At 43.3% G+C, this 19,930-nt stretch overlaps 3 protein-coding genes across 3 annotated transcripts in view; all 3 read left to right on the top strand.

Moving 5' to 3' along the window:
• The window catches only part of LOC136179479 (interferon-induced protein with tetratricopeptide repeats 1-like), an 83,569-nt gene that overhangs the window by 50,816 nt on the left and 12,823 nt on the right, over nucleotides 1–19,930 (top strand). The window lies entirely within an intron of this gene.
• LOC136179476 (interferon-induced protein with tetratricopeptide repeats 1-like) lies at nucleotides 2,787–5,125 on the top strand. The gene is made up of 2 exons (XM_065956312.1): nucleotides 2,787–2,866; nucleotides 3,832–5,125. The coding sequence occupies exons 1-2, from the start codon at nucleotides 2,787–2,789 to the stop codon at nucleotides 5,123–5,125; spliced, it is 1,374 nt and encodes a 457-aa protein (XP_065812384.1).
• On the top strand, nucleotides 13,431–14,764 carry LOC136179493 (interferon-induced protein with tetratricopeptide repeats 1-like; the record flags this gene model as incomplete). The annotated part of the gene is made up of 1 exon (XM_065956351.1): nucleotides 13,431–14,764. A coding segment is annotated over one exon (1,281 nt), but the record flags the coding sequence as incomplete, so codon positions are not given.

Raw genomic sequence — 19,930 nt, 5'->3', positions numbered from 1 at the left:
TCTCATCATTTGATTTCTGTATGTTGGGGAATATTGTGTCCAGTCAGCTGGTAATCAGTAATATTAGCTAACAGTTTGACCAGAGTGTGTGAACTAGACAGCCAGTTGAATTCTTGCTAATTTCAGCAGCTATTCTGACACCTGTTTTTTAGTCCTAGATCAGGAGGTCGCAGGTCCCAACCATGCATACCACGTATGCAAAAGCGACCTGTTTTACATAACTGTCCCATTTGCCCCCACGAGAGAGCAACATCTTAGCAAGCTGGTCAATCAGAGTACGATTATGGCGTTCCACCATTCCGTCCGACTTCGGATTGTATGCCATGGTGCATGTTTTCTTGATCCCCAACATCTGACAGAGACCCTGAATCACGTCCGCCTCAAACTGGCGGCCTTGGTTGGTGTGCAGGACCTCAGGGACTCCATGCAGCAAAACATAATCCTCAAAAAGACAGTGAGCAACCGTGTGAGCAGTCTGGTTTGGAAGGGCGTACACATTAACAAACTTAGTAAAATAATCCTCCACAACCAGCACGTACCTATTCCCCCGAGATGTCACAGGCAGTTCCAGAATATCTGCTGCCACCCGTTGCAGAGGGCGGTCAACCAGAGATCCCCCCATGGGATGTCTTGACATGAACCTGCAGTTCGGAGTTAGTGCAGCAGAGAGAATAAGCAGTCTGTAGGTCAGATCATGTTCCTGGTGAGACCGGAGAGCAGTCCACTGAACCCACAACGTGGTCTGTTGTCGCCCCAACAGAGCCAGGGGAAACGGGCCTGCGGGAAAGAGCGTCCGCATTTTTATTGCTAGGGCCGTCCTTGTGCATAATGGTCCAGTTGAAAGGGTCCAACTCCAGCACCCAGCGACCCCTCCGTCCTGTGGGGTTATTTTCAATGGCCATGTGCCTGAGCCCCAGCAATGGGCGATGATCAGTCACAATTGTAAAGGCAGACAGTCCCACATAATGTCTAAACTCATGCCCACACCACACACACACACACACACACACACACACACACACACACACACACACACACACACACACACACACACACTTGAGAGCCCTGCAACTTGAGGCTTTCAGTTTTAATTCTTAAGAAATTAAACTCACATAACATCCTGCTGGTAAGGAAAGTGCCACGCCTCTATCACAGACATTTAAAGCTGCTGCTGCACATCATCACGCCATCCACACTAGAGAGCTGAAGCTGGAGCGACTGTAACCACAGAGCAACATCAAGACATCTGCTCGACTAAGTCATCTTCAGAAAACGACTGAGAGGAAGAAACAGCAGAAAGATGAGGTGAGTATCTGACTTGCATACGAATGTTTAGACTTTGCTTTTCTAACAACTTGTCTATTCCAGATTTCTGACAATGAAAGCTGCTGAGCGCCGATTATTTTACTGGCTGTATTGACAATACTGGAAAGACGATTTTTGTTCTGAACAGAAAGGTTACCATACCATGAGATAAAACAAAAGGTTAAAATTGACTCTATAAAAGATCGGTAGAATAAAACCATCAGTGTCTTGTCCACATTAAAAGTGTTCATTCTGCGCAGAAAGTAGAGTCTCTGGACGCCCTTTTTGCAGATTGCAGGGCTTTTCCTAATGTTACATTTTTTAAACATGGATCTGACAGAATGAACACTTATACTAGCGTTAGAAGGGGCAGTGAAGGATGCACTGCACAGGAAACATGACACATTTCTGCATGGTGGGGTTGTTGAGATAGCAGAAGCGAAGAAAGAGGCCAGACATGAAATCAAGAGGGCTAAGCTCCAATATAAGAATAGGGTGGAGGATAGATTTTATAGTAATGACCTAAAGGCAGTGTGGGATGGCATGAAAACCATGACTGGCCAGGACAACAAGAAAAATGGGTGGATTAACATGGATGGTTTTAAATCACAGACAGAGCTTGCATATGCACTGAATGATTTTTATCTACGTTTTAATGATGAATAGCACTTTCAGTCCACAGCTCCACTGTCCTTGTGACTACTTTACTCTTTTAAGGAGAGGTTTGTAGATGGGGGTAAGAAGGATGGTGTTGTGATCAGAAGAGCCAAGAGAGGGCAGGGAAACCGACTTATATGCACCTTTGACTAAACCATAACACAGGTCAATAGTTTTGTTCAGTCTGGTGGGGCAAGAAATATACTGGTGAAAGTTGCTCAATGATTTCAAGTTACAGTGATTGAAATAACCTGTGACGTTAACGTTTCTGTCAAGCCTCACCGATGTCCCAAAACCGCAGAGCGTTAGATCCGTGTCCAAGTCCGAAGAAGTAAGCCAGGTCTCGGTGAAAGCCATGATGCACGAGTCTCTGAATTTCTCCAGATGAATGACGTTGGCCTGGATCTCGTCGATCTTGTTTCTGATGGATTGGGCATTACAGAGCAGCATCGAGGAGAGGGGTATACGGTGGAGATTCAGACGCTTGAGCCTCTCTCGGACACCACCCCATCTCCCTCGTTTCCGTACTTTCCCTTTGTTGTTCTTTTTGTTAAAATCATCACGATGACCGGAGATATCCACTGTTAAACAGTCTTCGGTAATTAGGTGCAACAGTGGCTGCTGTCGATACTTTAGATCCAGTAAAAATCCCCGAGAATACTGAATCCGGCCCGTATGCGAGTGGCAGGGATCAAACAAACACTGAGCCGACGAGCAGTGAGCTATAAATCAGGTTGTTTCTGGTCGATTATACACTGACGACATTAGAAAACAGACGAATAAAGACAGACCACTACTGCTAGTCGCAACTCGCCATAGACTAAATGATCAGTCTGCTGGTTCTGGTCCGGAGGCTTTTGAAGCGCCTACCGGAGGGCAGGAGGGTAAACAGTCTGTGGGCAGGGTGGGAGGAGTCTTTAAGGATGCTGTGAGCTCGCCGCAAATTCGGGGAAAAGCGTTTTCTTTGGACGTCCTCAATGGCAGGAAGTGGACACCTTGTGATACGCTGGGCGGTTTTTACCACCCGCTGTAGCGCCTTACGGTCTGTGACAGAGCAGTTTCCGTACCAGACTGTGACACTGCTGGTCAGGATGCTCTCGATCACACAGCGGTAGAAGTTCACCAGCACAGCTGAAGACAGGTGGTGTCTCTTCAGTGTCCTCAGGAAAAAGAGGCGTTGATGAGCCTTCTTAACCAGACTGGAGGTGTTAGTGTTAGATGAATTAACAGACCCAAGAGATTTTTCCAGAAATCCTCAGAAAGGTTGGTTTGTAGTTCGTTTTCCCAATCAGCCTTGATCTTATTTACCGCAGACTCGTTAGTTGTGAACAGGAGGTCATAAAGGTAGGAAACCTGACCTTTGGGCAAGACTCTTGCCTTGAGTGCCAGATCAATGCCACTAGGGTTTGGAACTTGAGGGAATGCCGGTGAGTGGGTCCTAGCAAAATCACGGAGCTGAAAATATCGAAAAAGGTCGGAGCTATTTAAATTGAATGCAGAACGTAATTGTTCGAAACTCGCAAAAACATCATTAATGTATAAGTCACCCAGACAGCGCAGGCCATTCCTCTCCAAAGATGTAAATCGTGGGTCAATCCTAGCTGGTATAAAAAGGTGATTATTACGTATGGGCGTTGCTTTAGGGAGGGAAAGCCACTCAAAGTGTCGTCTAATTTGTGACCATACAATGTTTAGAATTTTAACTGCAGTACTCATTTAAATACTAGGTGTCTGAGTTACATATTGCTCCTTTAAAACATCTTATTTTCTTCATGGGAGATGAACAGTAAACATCCAAACATAGCACACTTCAAAGCAAAAAACTAGCTGCTGATGTGTTTAAATGTTTGTTTTTTTATTCTCCATCAGTGCTGCTCAGAGTCAAACCACACTGGAGTCCCTGCAGTGCCATTTCACCTGGGACCTGGACCGCAGCAGGCCGAAACTTTTACGTCTCACAGACAAGATGGAGGACTTCAGCACAGAGGAGGGAAATAGATGGCTGGGCCACATTTACAACCTGTGGGGGTTCATTCAGTATAAGATGGGGTTAAATGAAGAGGCTAACAGTTTGTTCCATAAAGCTGCAGAGACCCTCAACAAGCTGACAAACACAGATGAGGGTCCTTGGTTAGTGGTGAACTACGGGAACCTGGCCTGGCTGCACCACCACCTGGGAGATCAAGCAGAGAGTCAGGCTTACCTGTCAAAGGTTGATGCCCTGATGGAAAAATACCCATCTCCATCACAGGACGACCTCCATCCAGAGATCTGCGCTGAAAAGGCCTGGACCCTGATGTTCTTCGGAGAGGATAAGAAGCTGGTTGTTGATTACTACGAGAAAGCTGCCAGGATGCAGCCGGACATGGTGGATTGGAACACCAGCTATGTCATATGGTTAAAGAACGCCCAAAACTTCAGTGACACAAGGCTGGACCCTGACCTCTTGGAGAAAATGAGACAAGCCAAGGAACGGGATCCAGAGAACTTGTACCTCGCTGCGCTCTACCTTGACCAACGTGCTGATGAAGGAGAAAACATTCGAGATGAAGTCCGTGAGTTGGCTGGAAATGTGAGCACTCTGTGCTGCAGTGGCAGTGGCATGTGGGCCTTACTAAACCTTTACATAAAATACATATCAGTTGATGAGGCCGTTGATTTGGCAGAGAAAGTTCTGAAAGAACATCCAGATGTGTGTTATCTGAAGAAATTAGTTGCGCTCTGCTACAGATGGAGGATCATTTATAAAAGCAGTAGTTCCCCAGAACAAAGCATGATGGACAGAGCAATCGCTCTCCAAGAGGAGCTGCTCTCTCTTTACCCTCACTCTTCACTCAGAAACGAAACAGACCTCGCAACTATCTATGCAAAGTCACATCACAGCAAGGCCAAAGCTGAGCAGATATTTCAGAAACTGCTCAAAAATGAACCTGCAGAACCTTCAGACAAACAGATGCTTTACAACAAATATGCAAATCATTTATACTTTAATCTAAATGACTCCCACAGGTCGATACAGTATCACATGAAGGCAGCAGCAATACCAGAAAAATCCTTCAACCGTGAGAACAGCATCAGAATCCTAGAGGAGAATAAATACCGAAGCATAATGTGCAGAGAAATAGAGGAGTTTCTCAGAAATCTGCAAGAGCCAAGGCAGTAAAGATAGGGAGGCAAATTTGGGGGGTATAATTTTGTCCAAGCAAAAAAAAAAAAAAAAATTCTACAAAGGCGTTTTGCTTTCACACGTGGTAATAAAGAGCAACAGAATCCTGGAGAAGAATGAAAAACAGGAGGTGGCCAATTCTGCCAGGGCGTCCAAAAAATAAGGATAAAAACTAACTAACTTCAGTTCTAAACTGAAGAAGGATGGCGCTAGAAATTTAAGCCTCGTCGGATCATAAGCGTCCTAATTCTGCTAAAGCTGCTATCGTTTAGTGCTATCACACTAAACGACTTCATCATTACATTTAAAGAGAAACACACACTAAAACGGAGTGTTCTGAGAGAGCTGGTTCATACAGGGTCACAAACATGACATGAATAACAATGTTCACATCCAGCACAAAGATTAAATAGAAAACAAACACTCATTTCTAACATAATATATTCCTTTTAATTATTAGAGTAAGTAATTTGGCAGAAATATTCGAGTTCAACGAACATAAATGGAAGAAATGAGCTCTTTAGACAGATTAACAACTTCACATACGCTTTACTGTCTGGGTTTACAACTAGCACATGCGCCATCTGCTGGTGAACTAAGAGTATTACAAGATGGCGTCCATAAACTGATTCATCATGTTGCAGAGTACGATGAATTTATAATCTGCCGCTCTCCTCTCCGAACACACGCACGCTGGCAAACTGATCATGTATGTATGAGTATTTTATTCAGCCATTATACATCTACAATCATTTTTAAACAATACAGACAGTTCAAACAGAGTCAACAGACTCTAGAATTACCACTGTGTGTGATGACGTCAGGAATGAGGTCAGAGCCGTTGACAGCTTGGTCGGAGGTAGGTTAATGATGATTCATGCTCCGTCGATAAACACATTTTAAAGTATTTTTTTAGTTGTTTAGATTAAATCAAACTGTGGTTTTCAGTTACTGATCATATTCGATTCATCCCGTATCAGTTCTGAGGAGTTTTGAATAATATTCATAAAGTTATTCATTAGTCATGAAAGTTAACGGCTAATGTTCTGACTCTGGCTCTCCTAAATAACACGTTTTTTTTATTTATCAGGGGAGATGTTTGATCTCAACACAATTCATCGGTTTCTGTTAATTTGTCTGTAAATACAGAGCCAGAACACACGAGCTGTCTCCTGAGTCCTTTCCACAACCCAGAACACACGGGGTTACATCAGCAATGCACAAACAGACCGTTATATAACGTAACTTTCTACATAGGGTTGCAAACTGGTTATACTACTGCCTAACAAGTCTGTAATACGGCAGAATGAACATCCCTGCAGACATCATTTATTACAGATTGAGCTGTGTCATTACCAGTGATGTCATCATTGTCTCACGTTTAGCAGCTTTACTTTTGTCTCCAAAAAGTTTGTAACCTTACAAACCGATCTATGTAGCCATTTATCCACGACCTATAGTTGTCATGGTAACAGTTGAATAAACAAACTAGACAACGGGCTGCAGTCACTCAGGCTCCATCAAAATCTGGTAATATTACTGTACCTTTTGAGTCTGCGTGGTTCCTCATCTTCTCACAGTGTCTCTGCCGGCTTCCTCACCCTTTGTTTGTCAACAAATGCACATGGTGTCAGAGGGGGAGGCGTGACCGTTTTTATGACACTGCAGTTGCACTCAGTGACCTCCTGATGGCGCCAAAGCGCACCAAAACTGACAACATATTGAGACTTTGAGTTTTAATTTTTAAGAAAGGAAAGGAAAGTCACATAACATCCTGCTGATAAGGAAAGTGCCACGCCTCTATCACGGACATTTAAAGCTGCTGCTACTGCATCGTCACGTCATCCAGACTAGAGAGCTGAACCTGGAGCGACTGTAACCAGAGAGCACCATCAAGAGGAAACATCTGCTCGACTAAGTCATCTTCAGAAAACGACTCAGAGGAAGAAACAGTAGAAAGATGAGGTGAGTATCTGACTTGCATACGAATGTTTACATGTTTTTAATTTATTAATTCCAAACCCTTTCCTTTTAGTCTTTTTCTTCCCCTTTAGCTTCATTATTTTAGTGTTTCATAAATTTACTTTTCTCACTTTGTTGCTTTTGTGACTTTTTGTTTGTCTGGGGTAAAATAATAATAATACATTTTATTTATAAGTTTCAATTTCAAGACACTGTACATTTGTTAAAAAGACAGAAGGATCAGAACAGTAAGGACAGACTAACAGACATTGCAACATTACACACAAATCATAAATAAAACAACATGAAGGTGCAGCGACAGATAAACAGATCACACATCACAATCATAGATTAAAAGCTTATTTGGAGAGGTGAGTTTTGATTAGTGATTTGACAGGGGTGAGGGGTTCACTGGATCGGGTGTGGGTGAGACGGGGTGCAGCACAGTTCTGGATGTATTGGAGTTTATTAAGGACTTTGGATGATCATTTTTAGAAACAGAAGGGTATCAAGTGTATCACATTAAGCTAATATAAATAAAAACAAGTTAAAGATGGATTTTGATAAACTGTTGTCTGTCGGTGAGGTAGGATTTTAAACAGGAAAGAGCAGTGCCAGTGAAGTTGAGTGAGTGTTCTATGCTGGATAGAAGCACCACATTCAAGCAAGCTCAGTTCACCCCTCTGCTCAAAAACCCACACTAAACCCAGCCCAGGTTGAAAACTACAGACCGGTTTCTCTTCTGCCCTTTCTGTCAAAAATACTTGAGCGCACAGTCTTTAAGCAAGTCTCTGAGTTCCTGTCCAGAAACGATCTTTTTGACCCAAATCAGTCACGCTTTAAGCGGGGCCACTCTACTGAAACTGCACTACTGTCAGTAACAGAATCGTCAGTCCTCAGTTCTATTACTGCTAGACCTGTCTGCTGCCTTTGACACAGTCAACCATCAAATCCTCCTATCCACGCTCTCTGAACTTGGCATCTCAGGATCTGCCCTCTGCTGGTTCGTGTCCTACCTCTCTGGGCGATCCTATAGAGCAGGGGTGTCCAAACTTTTTTTCTTGCAGGCCAAAATTGTCGTGTTAGAAACGCTCACGGGCCACAGGTTTATTTTTTTAAATATAGTTGAAAAAATAGTAAGGCTTTGTAGATCAGAATCAAAAGAAACCCTTTCATAAAAGGGAATCAAAAATTTGATTCCTACTTTATTTTTTTTTTTCTCAGAGCCTGTAACATGGTTCATTTAGCTCAGGTCATTAAATGGTTAAACAACAGTCCGCTTGTTTGCAAAAACTTTGCATATGTTTTTTTTTCATAGTTTACAAAAAAATGTGGAAAATAGTCAAATCTGTAGATTTAAAACAACAACATACATGTTACTGAACATTTTCTGTTTTAGGAATATTGTTCAGCGCTTGTTAACATGAAAAATAAGATAACGTGCCAATCTTAATCAATAAAATCTTCTGATTCTTCATTTGAAGTCACGGGTCGAATGGCCCTCGGGCCGCACTTTGGACACCCCTGCTATAGAGTGTCGTGGAAGTGAGAAGTGTCCAAAGCGCACAGCTTATCCACAGGGGTACCTCAAGGGTCAGTGCTTGGTCCCCTTCTCTTCTCCATATACACAAGCTCAATTGGTTCAATAATCCGCTCTCATGGCTTCTCATACCACTGCTATGCTGACGATACCCAGCTCTTCCTGTCATTCCCACCAGACGATGTTACAGTCTCTGCAAGAATCTCATCATGCCTTGCTGATATCTCTAAATGGATGAATGAACAGCACCTTCAACTCAATCTTTCAGAGACTGAGCTCCTTATCATCCCAGCCAGTCCCTCTATGCAACCACAGATCAATATCCAGCTTGGAACAACCAAACTCATGCCAACAAAGTCTGCCCGGAACCTGGGTTTCATGATCGATGACCAGCTAACTTTTAAGGTTCATGTAGCTTTGATTGCCCGGTCATGTCGATTTGCCCTGTACAACATCAGGAAGATCAGACCTTACCTGTCAGAACACGCTACACAGCTCCTGGTACAGGTTCTTGTGATATCACGCATCGATTATTGCAACTCTCTACTGGCAGGTCTTCCTACATGCACTATCAAACCTCTGCAAATGATACAAAATGCAGCAGCACGACTGGTCTTCAACCTTCCCAAAAGAGCACATGTCACTCCGCTGTTCATCTCCTTACACTAGCTCCCAGTTACTGCTCGCATCAAATTTAAAACTCTGCTGCTCGCTTACAAAACAGTGACAAAAACGGCTCCTCCTTACTTTAACTCTCTCATCCAGGTCTACGCTCCCTCCCGCCCACCCACGCTCTGCCAATAAAAGGCGTCTGATCCAACCTTCACAACAGGGTCCTAAGTCTCTGACTAGACTCTTCTCCTCTGTCGCCCCCCGGTGGTGGAATAAACTTCCAAACTCCATTTGATCTGCAGAGTCCCTCTGCACCTTTAAGACAAAGCTAAAGACCCAGCTCTTTCATGAATACCTACTAACTTAATGATGATGGTTTCGATATCATTGATGATGACGGTTGTGACGATTGTTTTTGTTTGATAACGATGACTTATAAGATGGTTTCTATACTGATTAGAGCTCCCAAGAACTGCCGTCAATGTTGTGCTTTGCCTCTGGTCACTTCCTGTCAGCACCTGTGTGTCCAATCAGACTCAAAGCTGATCGTTTGCTCTTACTGACATTGTTCCCTTTTTTCTAGATCCTTGCTTATGTTGTACTTACTCTCTGATGTACGTCGCTTTGGATAAAAGCGTCTGTTAAGTGAATTGTAGAATTTTAGAATTGTAGAATACTGTGGCTGATGGTGTCAGGGGCTGCAGTGAAGAGGTGGATTGTGTAATGGAAAATGTATTTTGCTGATGTGTTAAAATAAAACTGTGACAGTTGCTGAAATATCGCTGTTCAGATTGCACCATGCCCATATCCTGTTTACCCTCTGAGGCCTCTGCGTAAACCTGCAGCCATGCTTTGAAGGAGGGGGGTTGTGAAGATTTCCATGAGAGAAGGATCTTCCTGTGGGCAATCAAAGAGGCAAAAGCAATAACATTGTCCTGAGTGGTCGAGGTGACAAGGTCGTCAGGAGACCTCCCGAAAATAGCTATATGCTGGGATGGATTGATGTTTAGACCTAAAATGTCGGAGATGGGTTTAAAGAAGGATTGCCAATAATTAACTAATTTATTATTCCTTTTTCCAGCAATCCTTAGAAAGGTTGATTTGTAGTTCGTTTTCCCAATCAGCCTTGATCTTATTTACCGCGGACTCGTTAGTTGTGAACAGGAGGTCCTAAAGGTAGGAAACCTGACTTTTGGGCAAGACTCTTGCCTTGAGTGCCAGATCAATGCCACTGGGGTTTGGGACTTGAGGGAATGCCGGTGAGTGGGTCCTAGCAAAATTACGGAGCTGAAAATACCGAAAAAGGTCGGAGCTATTTAAATTGAATGCAGAACGTAATTGTTCGAAACTGGCAAAAACATCATTAACGTATAAGTCACCCAGACAGCGCAGGCCATTCCAATCCTAGCTGGTATAAAAAGATGATTATTACAGATGGGCGTTGCTTTAGGGAGGGAAGGAGAGCAGGAGTCAGCCTCTAATCAGCACCAGCTGCACTGGGGTGAGATAAACCAAAGTATAATTTTGTGAACATTGGCTGCCAAATAGTAGCTGATAAAATTGGGTAGCCCAAGCCCTCCCACTGATCTGCTCCTCTGGAGTAAAGTTTTACCTGTTCTCGCAAATAAAAGAAGAAATAATGTTGTTTATAGATTTAATAAAGGATATATTCCTTATAATTATATCTCCCCCCCCCCCCCCCTTTTGATCCCTTTGAACCCTCAGACCAACTTTAAAGCAACTGATAACGGCTCAATGCGAACAACAGTGAGGAGAGCGGACAGCCTTGCCTAGTGCTGCGAAAAAGAGGAAATGGTTCTGAACACTGTGTGTTTGTACACACAGATGCATAGGGGGAGGAGCAGAGTAGCTTAATCCAGGAGATGAAGCTGGCACTAAAACCGAACTGTTGCAAAGTGAAAAAGAGATAAGCCCACTCCACCCTGTTAAAGGCCTTCTCTGCTTCGAGAGATATTACAGCTTCAGGTTCCGTAGAAGAGGACGGGGTGTGAATGATACCGAGAAGCCTTCTGACATTAGAAAAAGAGTGCCTCCCCTTTATGAATCCTGTCTGATCTTCTGAGATTACTGTGGGCATAATAGACTCCAGGCGACGGGCTAGGACCTTAGCTAGAATTTTAACGTCAACAGAAAGGAGTGAAATTGGGCGATAGGATGCACAGCTTGCTGTGTCCTTGTCTTTCTTGTGAATGAGAGATATAGAAGCTTGCATGAGTGTGGGTGGCAAGGTGGCATGATTGGTTAAACATTTCAAGTAGGAGTGGAGCAAGCAGGTCAGAAAACCGTTTGAAAAACTCTACAGGATACCCGTCTGGGCCCGTTGAATTGCCAATGGGCATTGAGCAAATGGCCTCTTTGATTTCAGGAAGTGTGTCTGACTGTCATTAGGCAAAACTTTCGGTAACATTAATTTATCAAAGGAATTACATAATAGACTTTCATCGTTAGGGGACTTGGAGGTATACAGTTTAGAATAAAATGACCTAATTAAGTCGTTTATCTTATCTGGGTCAGAGGTTAGACAGCCTGACTCGTCTCGTGTCTGGGTGATCTGGTTGGAAGCCAATCTGGCCTTTAGTTGGTGGGCCAGAAGGCGACCCGCCTTGTCAGCATGTTCGTACATAGACCCACGAGAGCGGAGGAGGAGACATTCAGCTTCTGTAGTGAGAAGAAGGTCAAGCTCTGTATGGAGTCCTAGCCTTTCTTTGTACAAGTCAGGTGTTTGGGAAGTCGACAGTAAAACATCAAGGTTAGCTATAGATTTTTCTAATTCCCTCTGATCGTTGGAATAACAATTTATTCTATGATGATTTATCTAATTGTTTCTCTAACTTAGGCAAAACAATGGACACCCAACTCTCCCACAGGGAATCGTACAAAGGGGCAGAGGGGAGGCGGAAAAATGGATACATAATACTAACCAAAGAAGAAGAAAACACAGGAAGAAGGGGCTGCAGACTACAAAATAAGACAAAACAGACAATTGCCAGTTACTTTTGGGTAATTATAAAAACATAAACGGTCATCCACCAGCATATTTGACCCTGTTACTCAGACGGCCCAGTGTGTGCAGGTCAGACCACCACAGCAGTCACAATCTACCCATCTGTCAGACCACCGACAAACAAACAACGTCTTTTAACCGTTTAAAGGTTTACTGAACTCTCCTGATCATAATAATTCATCAAACTGAGTCCCAACGGTTTAAATCCAATAAAAGATTTAATCCAAACACATTAGATCCATATTAGGAGCCAAGTGTACCAATCCAACCCTAAAGGTTGGAGCGAGACAAATCGCAGTCCGTTGATTGGTTAAAAGAACCGCCACTTTCCGTCTGACAGCAGTAATAAAGGACAAACAGAAAACGTGCCATGTTTAAATATCCTTGGAGGTGCAGACCACTGACCGGACCGCTAGGTGGAAATGAGGTTTTTGACTTGTGAGCCATTCTGTTGTCACTGTGCAGAATGTGGGTTGACATTATGCTGCTGCAATAAACAAGGCCTTCCCAGAAAAGAGGTTTTCTATTTGGCAGCATATGTTGCTCCAAAACCTTTATGTATGGTTCAGCATTCATGGAGCCTTGACAGATGTGCAGTTTACCCATGCACCCCTATACCATCACAGGTGCTGTTTTTTTTATCTGAGCGCTGATAACAAGCCAGATGGTCCCTCTCCTCTAGCCCCGGAGGATGCAGCGTCCATTTTTTCTAAAAAGATTTCAAATTGTGAATTGTCAGAACTCAGGACAGTGTTCCACTTCGACTTAGTCCATTTTAAATGACCTCAGGCCCAAGGAAAGCCAGCAATGTTTCTGGATCTGGTTTATATACAGCTTGCTCTCTGTATGGTAGAGTTTCAGCTAACGTTGTGAATCCAGAGATGAGCTGTGTTCACAGACTATGTCTCCTGGAGGTGTTCCTGAGCCCATGCAGTGATGTCCACCAAATAATTTAGTCTGTTTTTTATTTATCTGAGAAGTTTACTTAATTATCTGACTATATAATAGGGTAATAAAAGTGATTGACAGCTCAGGTTTAGAAGAGTAGAGGAGAAATTGCGAGACAAGACATAACAAACAAGAACACAAGAGTCAAAACTAGCTGCTGATGTGTTTAAATGTTTGTTTTTTTATTCTCCATCAGTGCTGCTCAGAGTCAAACCACACTGGAGTCCCTGCAGTGCCACTTCACCTGGGACCTGGACCGCAGCAGGCCGAAACTTTTACTTCTGAAAGACAAAATGGAGGACTTCAGCACAGAGAAGGGAAATAGATGGCTGGGCCACATTTACAACCTGTGGGGGTTCATTCAGTATAAACTGGGGTTAAATGAAGAGGCTAACAGTTTGTTCCAGAAGGCTGCAGAGACCCTCAACAAGCTGAGAGACGCAGATGAGGGTCCTTGGTTAGTGGTGAACTACGGGAACCTGGCCTGGCTGCACCACCACCTGGGAGATCTAGAGGAGAGTCAGGCTTGCCTGTCAAAGGTTGATGCCCTGATGGAAAAATACCCATCTCCATCCCAGGACGACCTCCATCCAGAGATCTGCGCTGAAAAGGCCTGGACCCTGATGTTCTTCGGAGAGGACATGATTCTGGTTGTTGATTACTACGAGAAAGCTGCCAGGATGCAGGCGGACATGGTGGATTGGAACACCAGCTATGTCATATGGTTAAAGAACGCCCAAAACTTCAGTGACACAAGGCTGGACCCTGACCTCTTGGAGAAAATGAGACAAGCCAAGGAACGGGATCCAGAGAACTTGTACCTCGCTGCACTCTACCTTGACCAACGTGCTGATGAAGGAGAAAACATTCGAGATGAAGTCCGTGAGTTGGCTGGAAATGTGAGCACTCTGTGCTGCAGTAGCAGTGGCATGTGGGCCTTACTAAACCTTTACATAAAATACATATCAGTTGATGAGGCCGTTGATTTGGCAGAGGAAGTTCTGAAAGAACATCCAGATGTGCATTATCTGAAGAGATTAGTTGCGTTCTGCTACAGATGGAGGATCGTTTATAAAAGGAGAGATTACCCTGATCCAGAACAAAGCATGATGGACAGAGCAATCGCTCTCCACGAGGAGCTGCTCTCTCTTTACCCTCACACTCCACTCAAAAAGGAAATTGACCTCGCAATTATCTATGCAATGTCACGTCACAGCAAGGCCAAAGCTGAGCAGATATTTCAGAAACTGCTCGAAAATGAACCTGCAGAACCTTCAGACAAACAGATGCTTTACAACAAATATGCACATCATTTATTCTTTCATCAAAATGACTCCCACAGGTCGATACAGTATCACATGAAGGCAGCAGCAATACCAGAAAAATCTTCCTTCCGTGAGAACAGCATCAGAATCTTGGAGAGGAATAAACAAAGACGCATAATGTGCAGAGAAATTGAGGAGTTTTTCGGAAACCTGCAAGAGCCAAGGCAGTAAAGATAGGGAGGCAAATTTAGGGGGTACAATTTTGTCCAAGCAAAAGAAAACAACAACTAATTTAAAAGAATCCTGGAGAAGAATGAAAAACAGGAGGGGGCCAATTCTGCCAGGGCGTCCAAAAAATAAGGATAAAAACTAACTAAAAACTAATTTCTTGTCATTCAAAACTATTTGAAATAAATTAAAGGAAGGTTTATTTTTATTATTGTAACAGCCGACCTGCGGGGGTACTCAGACTTTGGAAGGTCCCCTCACAGGGGTCAAATAAATGACCAGTTAAAAATGAAACATAGAAACACATTTAAAGAGAAAAGGTGCCAAGGTTTATTAAATTAACTAACATAAAATTCATGAGTCACCATAAGATAATTGGCGCATATTTCAATGTCTTACAGGCGGAAGTATGGCTTTGAGTATTTTGATGCTTTACTGAGGAGGAATTCAGTGTCACACTTCTACAGCAAGGGAGTAAAAAGACTCCTTGTCACACAATATCACTGCAACTTAATCACACTATGTATAAGCATGCAATATCACTGCAACTTCAACTATAATCACACTATGTATGAGCATGCAATATCACTGCAACTTCAACTATAATCACACTATGTATGAGCATGCAATATCACTGCAACTTCAACTATAATCACACTATGTATAAGCATGCAATATCACTGCAACTTCAACTATAATCACACTATGTATGAGCATGCAATATCACTGCAACTTCAACTATAATCACATTATGTATGAGCATGCAATATCACTGCAACTTCAACTATAATCACATTATGTATGAGCATGCAATATCACTGCAACTTCAACTATAATCACACTATGTATAAGCATGCAATATCACTGCAACTGCCCTCGCAACCAAAATTACCTTGACCCTCCCTGATGGTCCGCCCTGACGCTGTGCTGGGGAAATGGTGATAATTAAAACAAACAAGACGAAAAACAAAAAATAAACTAGTCAGCCTACTGAGGCAACCCCATAGATCTGTTGCCTCAAATACTGGCTCATAATGCCAGGCGGACTAGAAACAAAATACCGAAACAAAAATCAACACCGAAGAAAACAAACAAAACCCACACAGTAAGAGCAGCAGAGGAAATCTGCCAGGCTCCCTGAAACAAAGAAAATAGAAGCATTAGTTGGTCACATTAATACATTTCCCTAATCCCAAAATAAACATAATACAAAAACATATCCTCAACATCAATTACACAGTGGCCATAGCTTTATTAGACAAAAAAATACATATCGCTGTGCGTACCTGGTGTGCTGGGCCCAAACCTTCCCAGCAACCCCCTGCCAAGTACAACGCCCGGCAACTTTGCTAAAAATGGAGGACAGGGCATAAGTACACGACTTTAGAACCATTTAAGTAAAACTAAATTAAAACCACATTCAAAACTTGTCTCACCGATCGCCAGCTCCGCTACACACCAGAGACACTCACTTGGCGATCAGCCCCTGAAGTCACACCTGATGTGTCCGAACGTTCTGACCAAATGACAACTGGAAACATTATAGTTCTGGTATTAATACCTTCTCTTTATAAAACTTGAAACACAAAACAAAACAAAGCATGTTTCCTTACCAGTTTTCCCAGACGCAAACAAACAAAACAGCCGGCATGGATGAGGGTGTACACCGTCCCTCTCCTTCCGGGTGGGAAAAAAACACTGCCTCTCTGTTCCTACCCCCCCTTTATACCCTCATGGAGAATAGCAGCGTCTCAGGTGCCACCAGTTACAATCATTTTCTTAATTATTAGTATTTTTGGGCTTTTATGCATTTATTTAGAGATAGGACAGTGGATAGAGTTAGAAACAGGGGATAGAAAGAGAGAGAATTGGGAACGACTTACTAATCAGTGTTTCCCCTAGGTTTACAGCGTTGGGGGGTGAGGACAAGCAGAAATGCCGACACGGCGACACAACGACACAAACACTTGAAGGAATCTTGGTGTTCATGTGTTACTTTTAATGACAGCTGTCCTTTTCTGTCGGAAAGGTATCCTTAAATGACTTCTTTCCCTGATTTCCAACTCTATCCACTATCCTATCCCTACAATAAAGGCCCAAAAAGCCCAAAAATAAATCTTAAAAAAATAATATATATATATATATATATTTTTTTTTACTTGACCTTCAGGGGGGGCGGGAGGGGCCGTAATATAATGGTAGGGTAAACACTGCTAATTCAGGACGGAGTTCCCTTCATGACATCACAAAGGGCAGTAACTCCTCCCCCAGGTGGGTGACACTCCCACAGCTAGGTGTTTGTTCTGCCCTCTGAGTCTGCCTTCTCACTGTAAACAATAGGACATGGAACGAGAAAGACCGCTTCCCCAAAGAGTCAACAATAAAGAGCCTATAATCTTTATTCTAGGAGTACACCCAAGCCCTTCCAGAGAGGGGGCGTGGTCAGACACAGCTCATTTACATATTTAAAGGTACAGACACAGAAACAGCCTGTTCTGAGCAGGGCTGAAATAGAGGGGTTTATAGGCATGATCAAATACAGGATCAGAGTGGATTTAGAACAAGAAACTTCACACACATGTTTTGAGGAGCTCTGAGAATTATTTACACTGGTTGAAGAGGAGGAGGATATGTGACCTTTAATTCTTACACCCTAGCTCCTGGTAGGTGTGACGTCCTTTCTAAATACACAGTTGTCATGGTGAATACTTAATGAAGAAATGTGTGAATTGTGATTATCATGTATTTTGCTTCTGTTGTGTTTTTTCAATGCTGTATTTTCAGTTTTTAGAATTAATGGATTTTATAAGAATGTGCTTCGCTTTGGATATTTAAAGTCCTCATTGTTCATGTGAAAATGTATTTGCTGTGTGACCTGAAAATTATATATTAAGATGCTCCTGTTTGCTCAAGCTGTGTTTAAGCTTTATACCAATAAATGAACAGTGTGCACACCAAGAAATTGTCTTGAAGTTGTTTGTTTCAGTGGTTTCACCTTCTTCAGTTCTAAACTATCGGGAGGACGGAGCTAGAAATGTAAGCCTCGTCAGATCATAAGCGTCCTAATTCTGCTAAAGCCTATCACACTAAACGATTTTATCATTACATTTAAAGAGACACACACACCAAAACGGAGCATTCTGAGAGAGCTGGTTTATACAGGATCACAAACATGACATGAATAACAATGTTCACATCCAGCACAAAGATTACATAGAAAACAAACACTAATTTCTAACATCAAATTCAAAGTCAAAGTCAACTTTATTGTCAATTTCAAAATATGCCAGACATACAGTGGAATCGAAACTTCGTTTGTCTCCGTCCCGCGGTGCAATACAACCAAAATAAGGTAAAATAGATCAAATAAAATGAGGTAATCTTAAGATAAATAATATTTACAGTAATACATTCTAAATTGTGCAAAAGGTACAAAATGGTAAATAAAATAAATAAAATAAAATAAAATTGAAAGAAAAAGTAAACTTGTGCAATATGTGCAATGTGCAGTAAACTGAGTGTACTTTTGAATAGTTAGCTTCAGAGTTATTAGTCCAGAGTTCTTGGTGGCATACGGGAGGGGGTTTCAACGTCCAGTGTTCGTGGGGGCAGAGGGGAGAGAAGGAAGAGAAGGGAGAGAGTTAAGCTTCCTGACAGCTTGGTGGAAGAAGCTGTTTCTCAGTCTGGTGGAGCCGGCCCGCAGGCTGCGGTACCGTCTCCCCGATGGCAGGAGGCTGAAGAGGCTGTGTGAGGGGTGGGTGGGGTCACGCACAATGCTGGTTGCTTTGTGGGTGAGGCGGGTACCGTAGAGGTCCAGAAGAGAGGGGAGTGGGACACCGATAATCCGTTCAGCAGCCTTCACTGTGCGCTGCAGGGTCTTGCGGTTGGCAGCAGTGCAGCTCCCAAGCCACACAGTGATGCAGCTGGTCAGGATGCTCTCGATGGTGCCTCTGTAGAAGGAGCACATGATGGATGGGGGGGCTCGTGCTCTCTTCAGCTTGCGGAGGAAGTAGAGGCGCTGCTGGGACTTCTTGGCCAGTTATGTGGTGTTGGTTGTCCAGGAGAGATCCTCACTGATGTGAACCCCCAGGAACTTGGTGCTGCTCACTCTCTCCACAGCAGCACCGTCGATGGTCAGTGGGGGTTTAGGAGTGGGGACTCTCCAGAAGTCGACAACAACCTCCTTGGTCTTGTTGACGTTCAGGAAGAGGTTGTTGTCTCTGCACCACGTGGCCAGTTGGCTGACCTCCATCCAGTAGTGTGTCTCATTGTTGTTGAAGATGAGACCAACCACTGTTGTGTCAACGGCGAACTTCACAATGTGGTTTCTGCTGAAGGATGGAGCGCAGTCGTGGGTCAGCAGCGTGAAGAGCAGGGGGCTGAGCACACAACCCTGGGGGGCCCCAGTGCTCATGACGGTGGTTTTTGATGTGTTGCCGCCGACCCGCACTGTCTGAGGCCTCTCGCTGAGGAAGTCCAGCAGCCAGTCGCACAGGGAAGTGCTGAGCCCCAGCTGGTCCAGTTTGCTGATCAGCTGCTGAGGGATGATGGTGTTGAATGCTGAACTGAAGTCTATGAACAGCATTCTGACGTATAAGTTTTTGGTGTCCAGGTGGGTGAGGGCTGGGTGAAGAGCAGAACAGATGGCATCCTCGGTGGATCTGTTACCTTGGTATGCAGACTGGCTAACTTTTCAATGACTAACCTTTCAAAGCACTTCATGACGATAGGGGTCAGTGCAACATAATATAATATATTCCTTTTAATTATTAGAGTAAGTAATTTGGCAGAAATATTTGAGTTCAACAAACATAACTGGAAGAAATTAGCTCTTTAGACAGATTAACAACTTCACATACACTTTACTGCCTGGCTTTACAAGTAGCACAGGCGCCATCTGCGGGTAAACTAAGAGTATTACAAGATGGCGTCCATAAACTGATTCATCATCATGATCGAGGGTGTGGTTAAAACAATGAGTAGGTTTGTTTACACCCTGGGTGAAACCAATAGAGTCTAATAATGACATGAAAGCTGTGTTAAGGCTATCATTTTCAACATCCACATGGATATTGAAGTCACCTACAACAATTATTCCATCACTGCTAAGGAGTAAATTTGATAAAAATTCTGCAAATTCAGATAGAAACTCAGAATATGGGCCAGGAGGGCGGTAAACTACAACAACTAGAACTGGCTGAAAAGTTCTTGAGACTGGATGT

This window comes from Labrus bergylta, chromosome 6 (assembly GCF_963930695.1).
Source record: "Labrus bergylta chromosome 6, fLabBer1.1, whole genome shotgun sequence".
Classification (NCBI taxonomy): domain Eukaryota; kingdom Metazoa; phylum Chordata; class Actinopteri; order Labriformes; family Labridae; genus Labrus; species Labrus bergylta.
Note: the sequence above shows the minus strand (reverse complement) of the source record. Positions and strands in the feature narration are given on the sequence as shown.

What these genes read in the sequence shown, in the direction of transcription:
- LOC136179476 (XM_065956312.1), top strand. Translation starts at nt 2,787, where the DNA reads ATGATCAGTCTGCTGGTTCTGGTCCGGAGGCTTTTGAAGCGCCTACCG. An exon ending in GTAAACAGTCTGTGGGCAGG is followed by an intron (nt 2,867 to 3,831) that starts GTGGGAGGAGTC and finishes ATTCTCCATCAG; the next exon opens with TGCTGCTCAGAGTCAAACCA.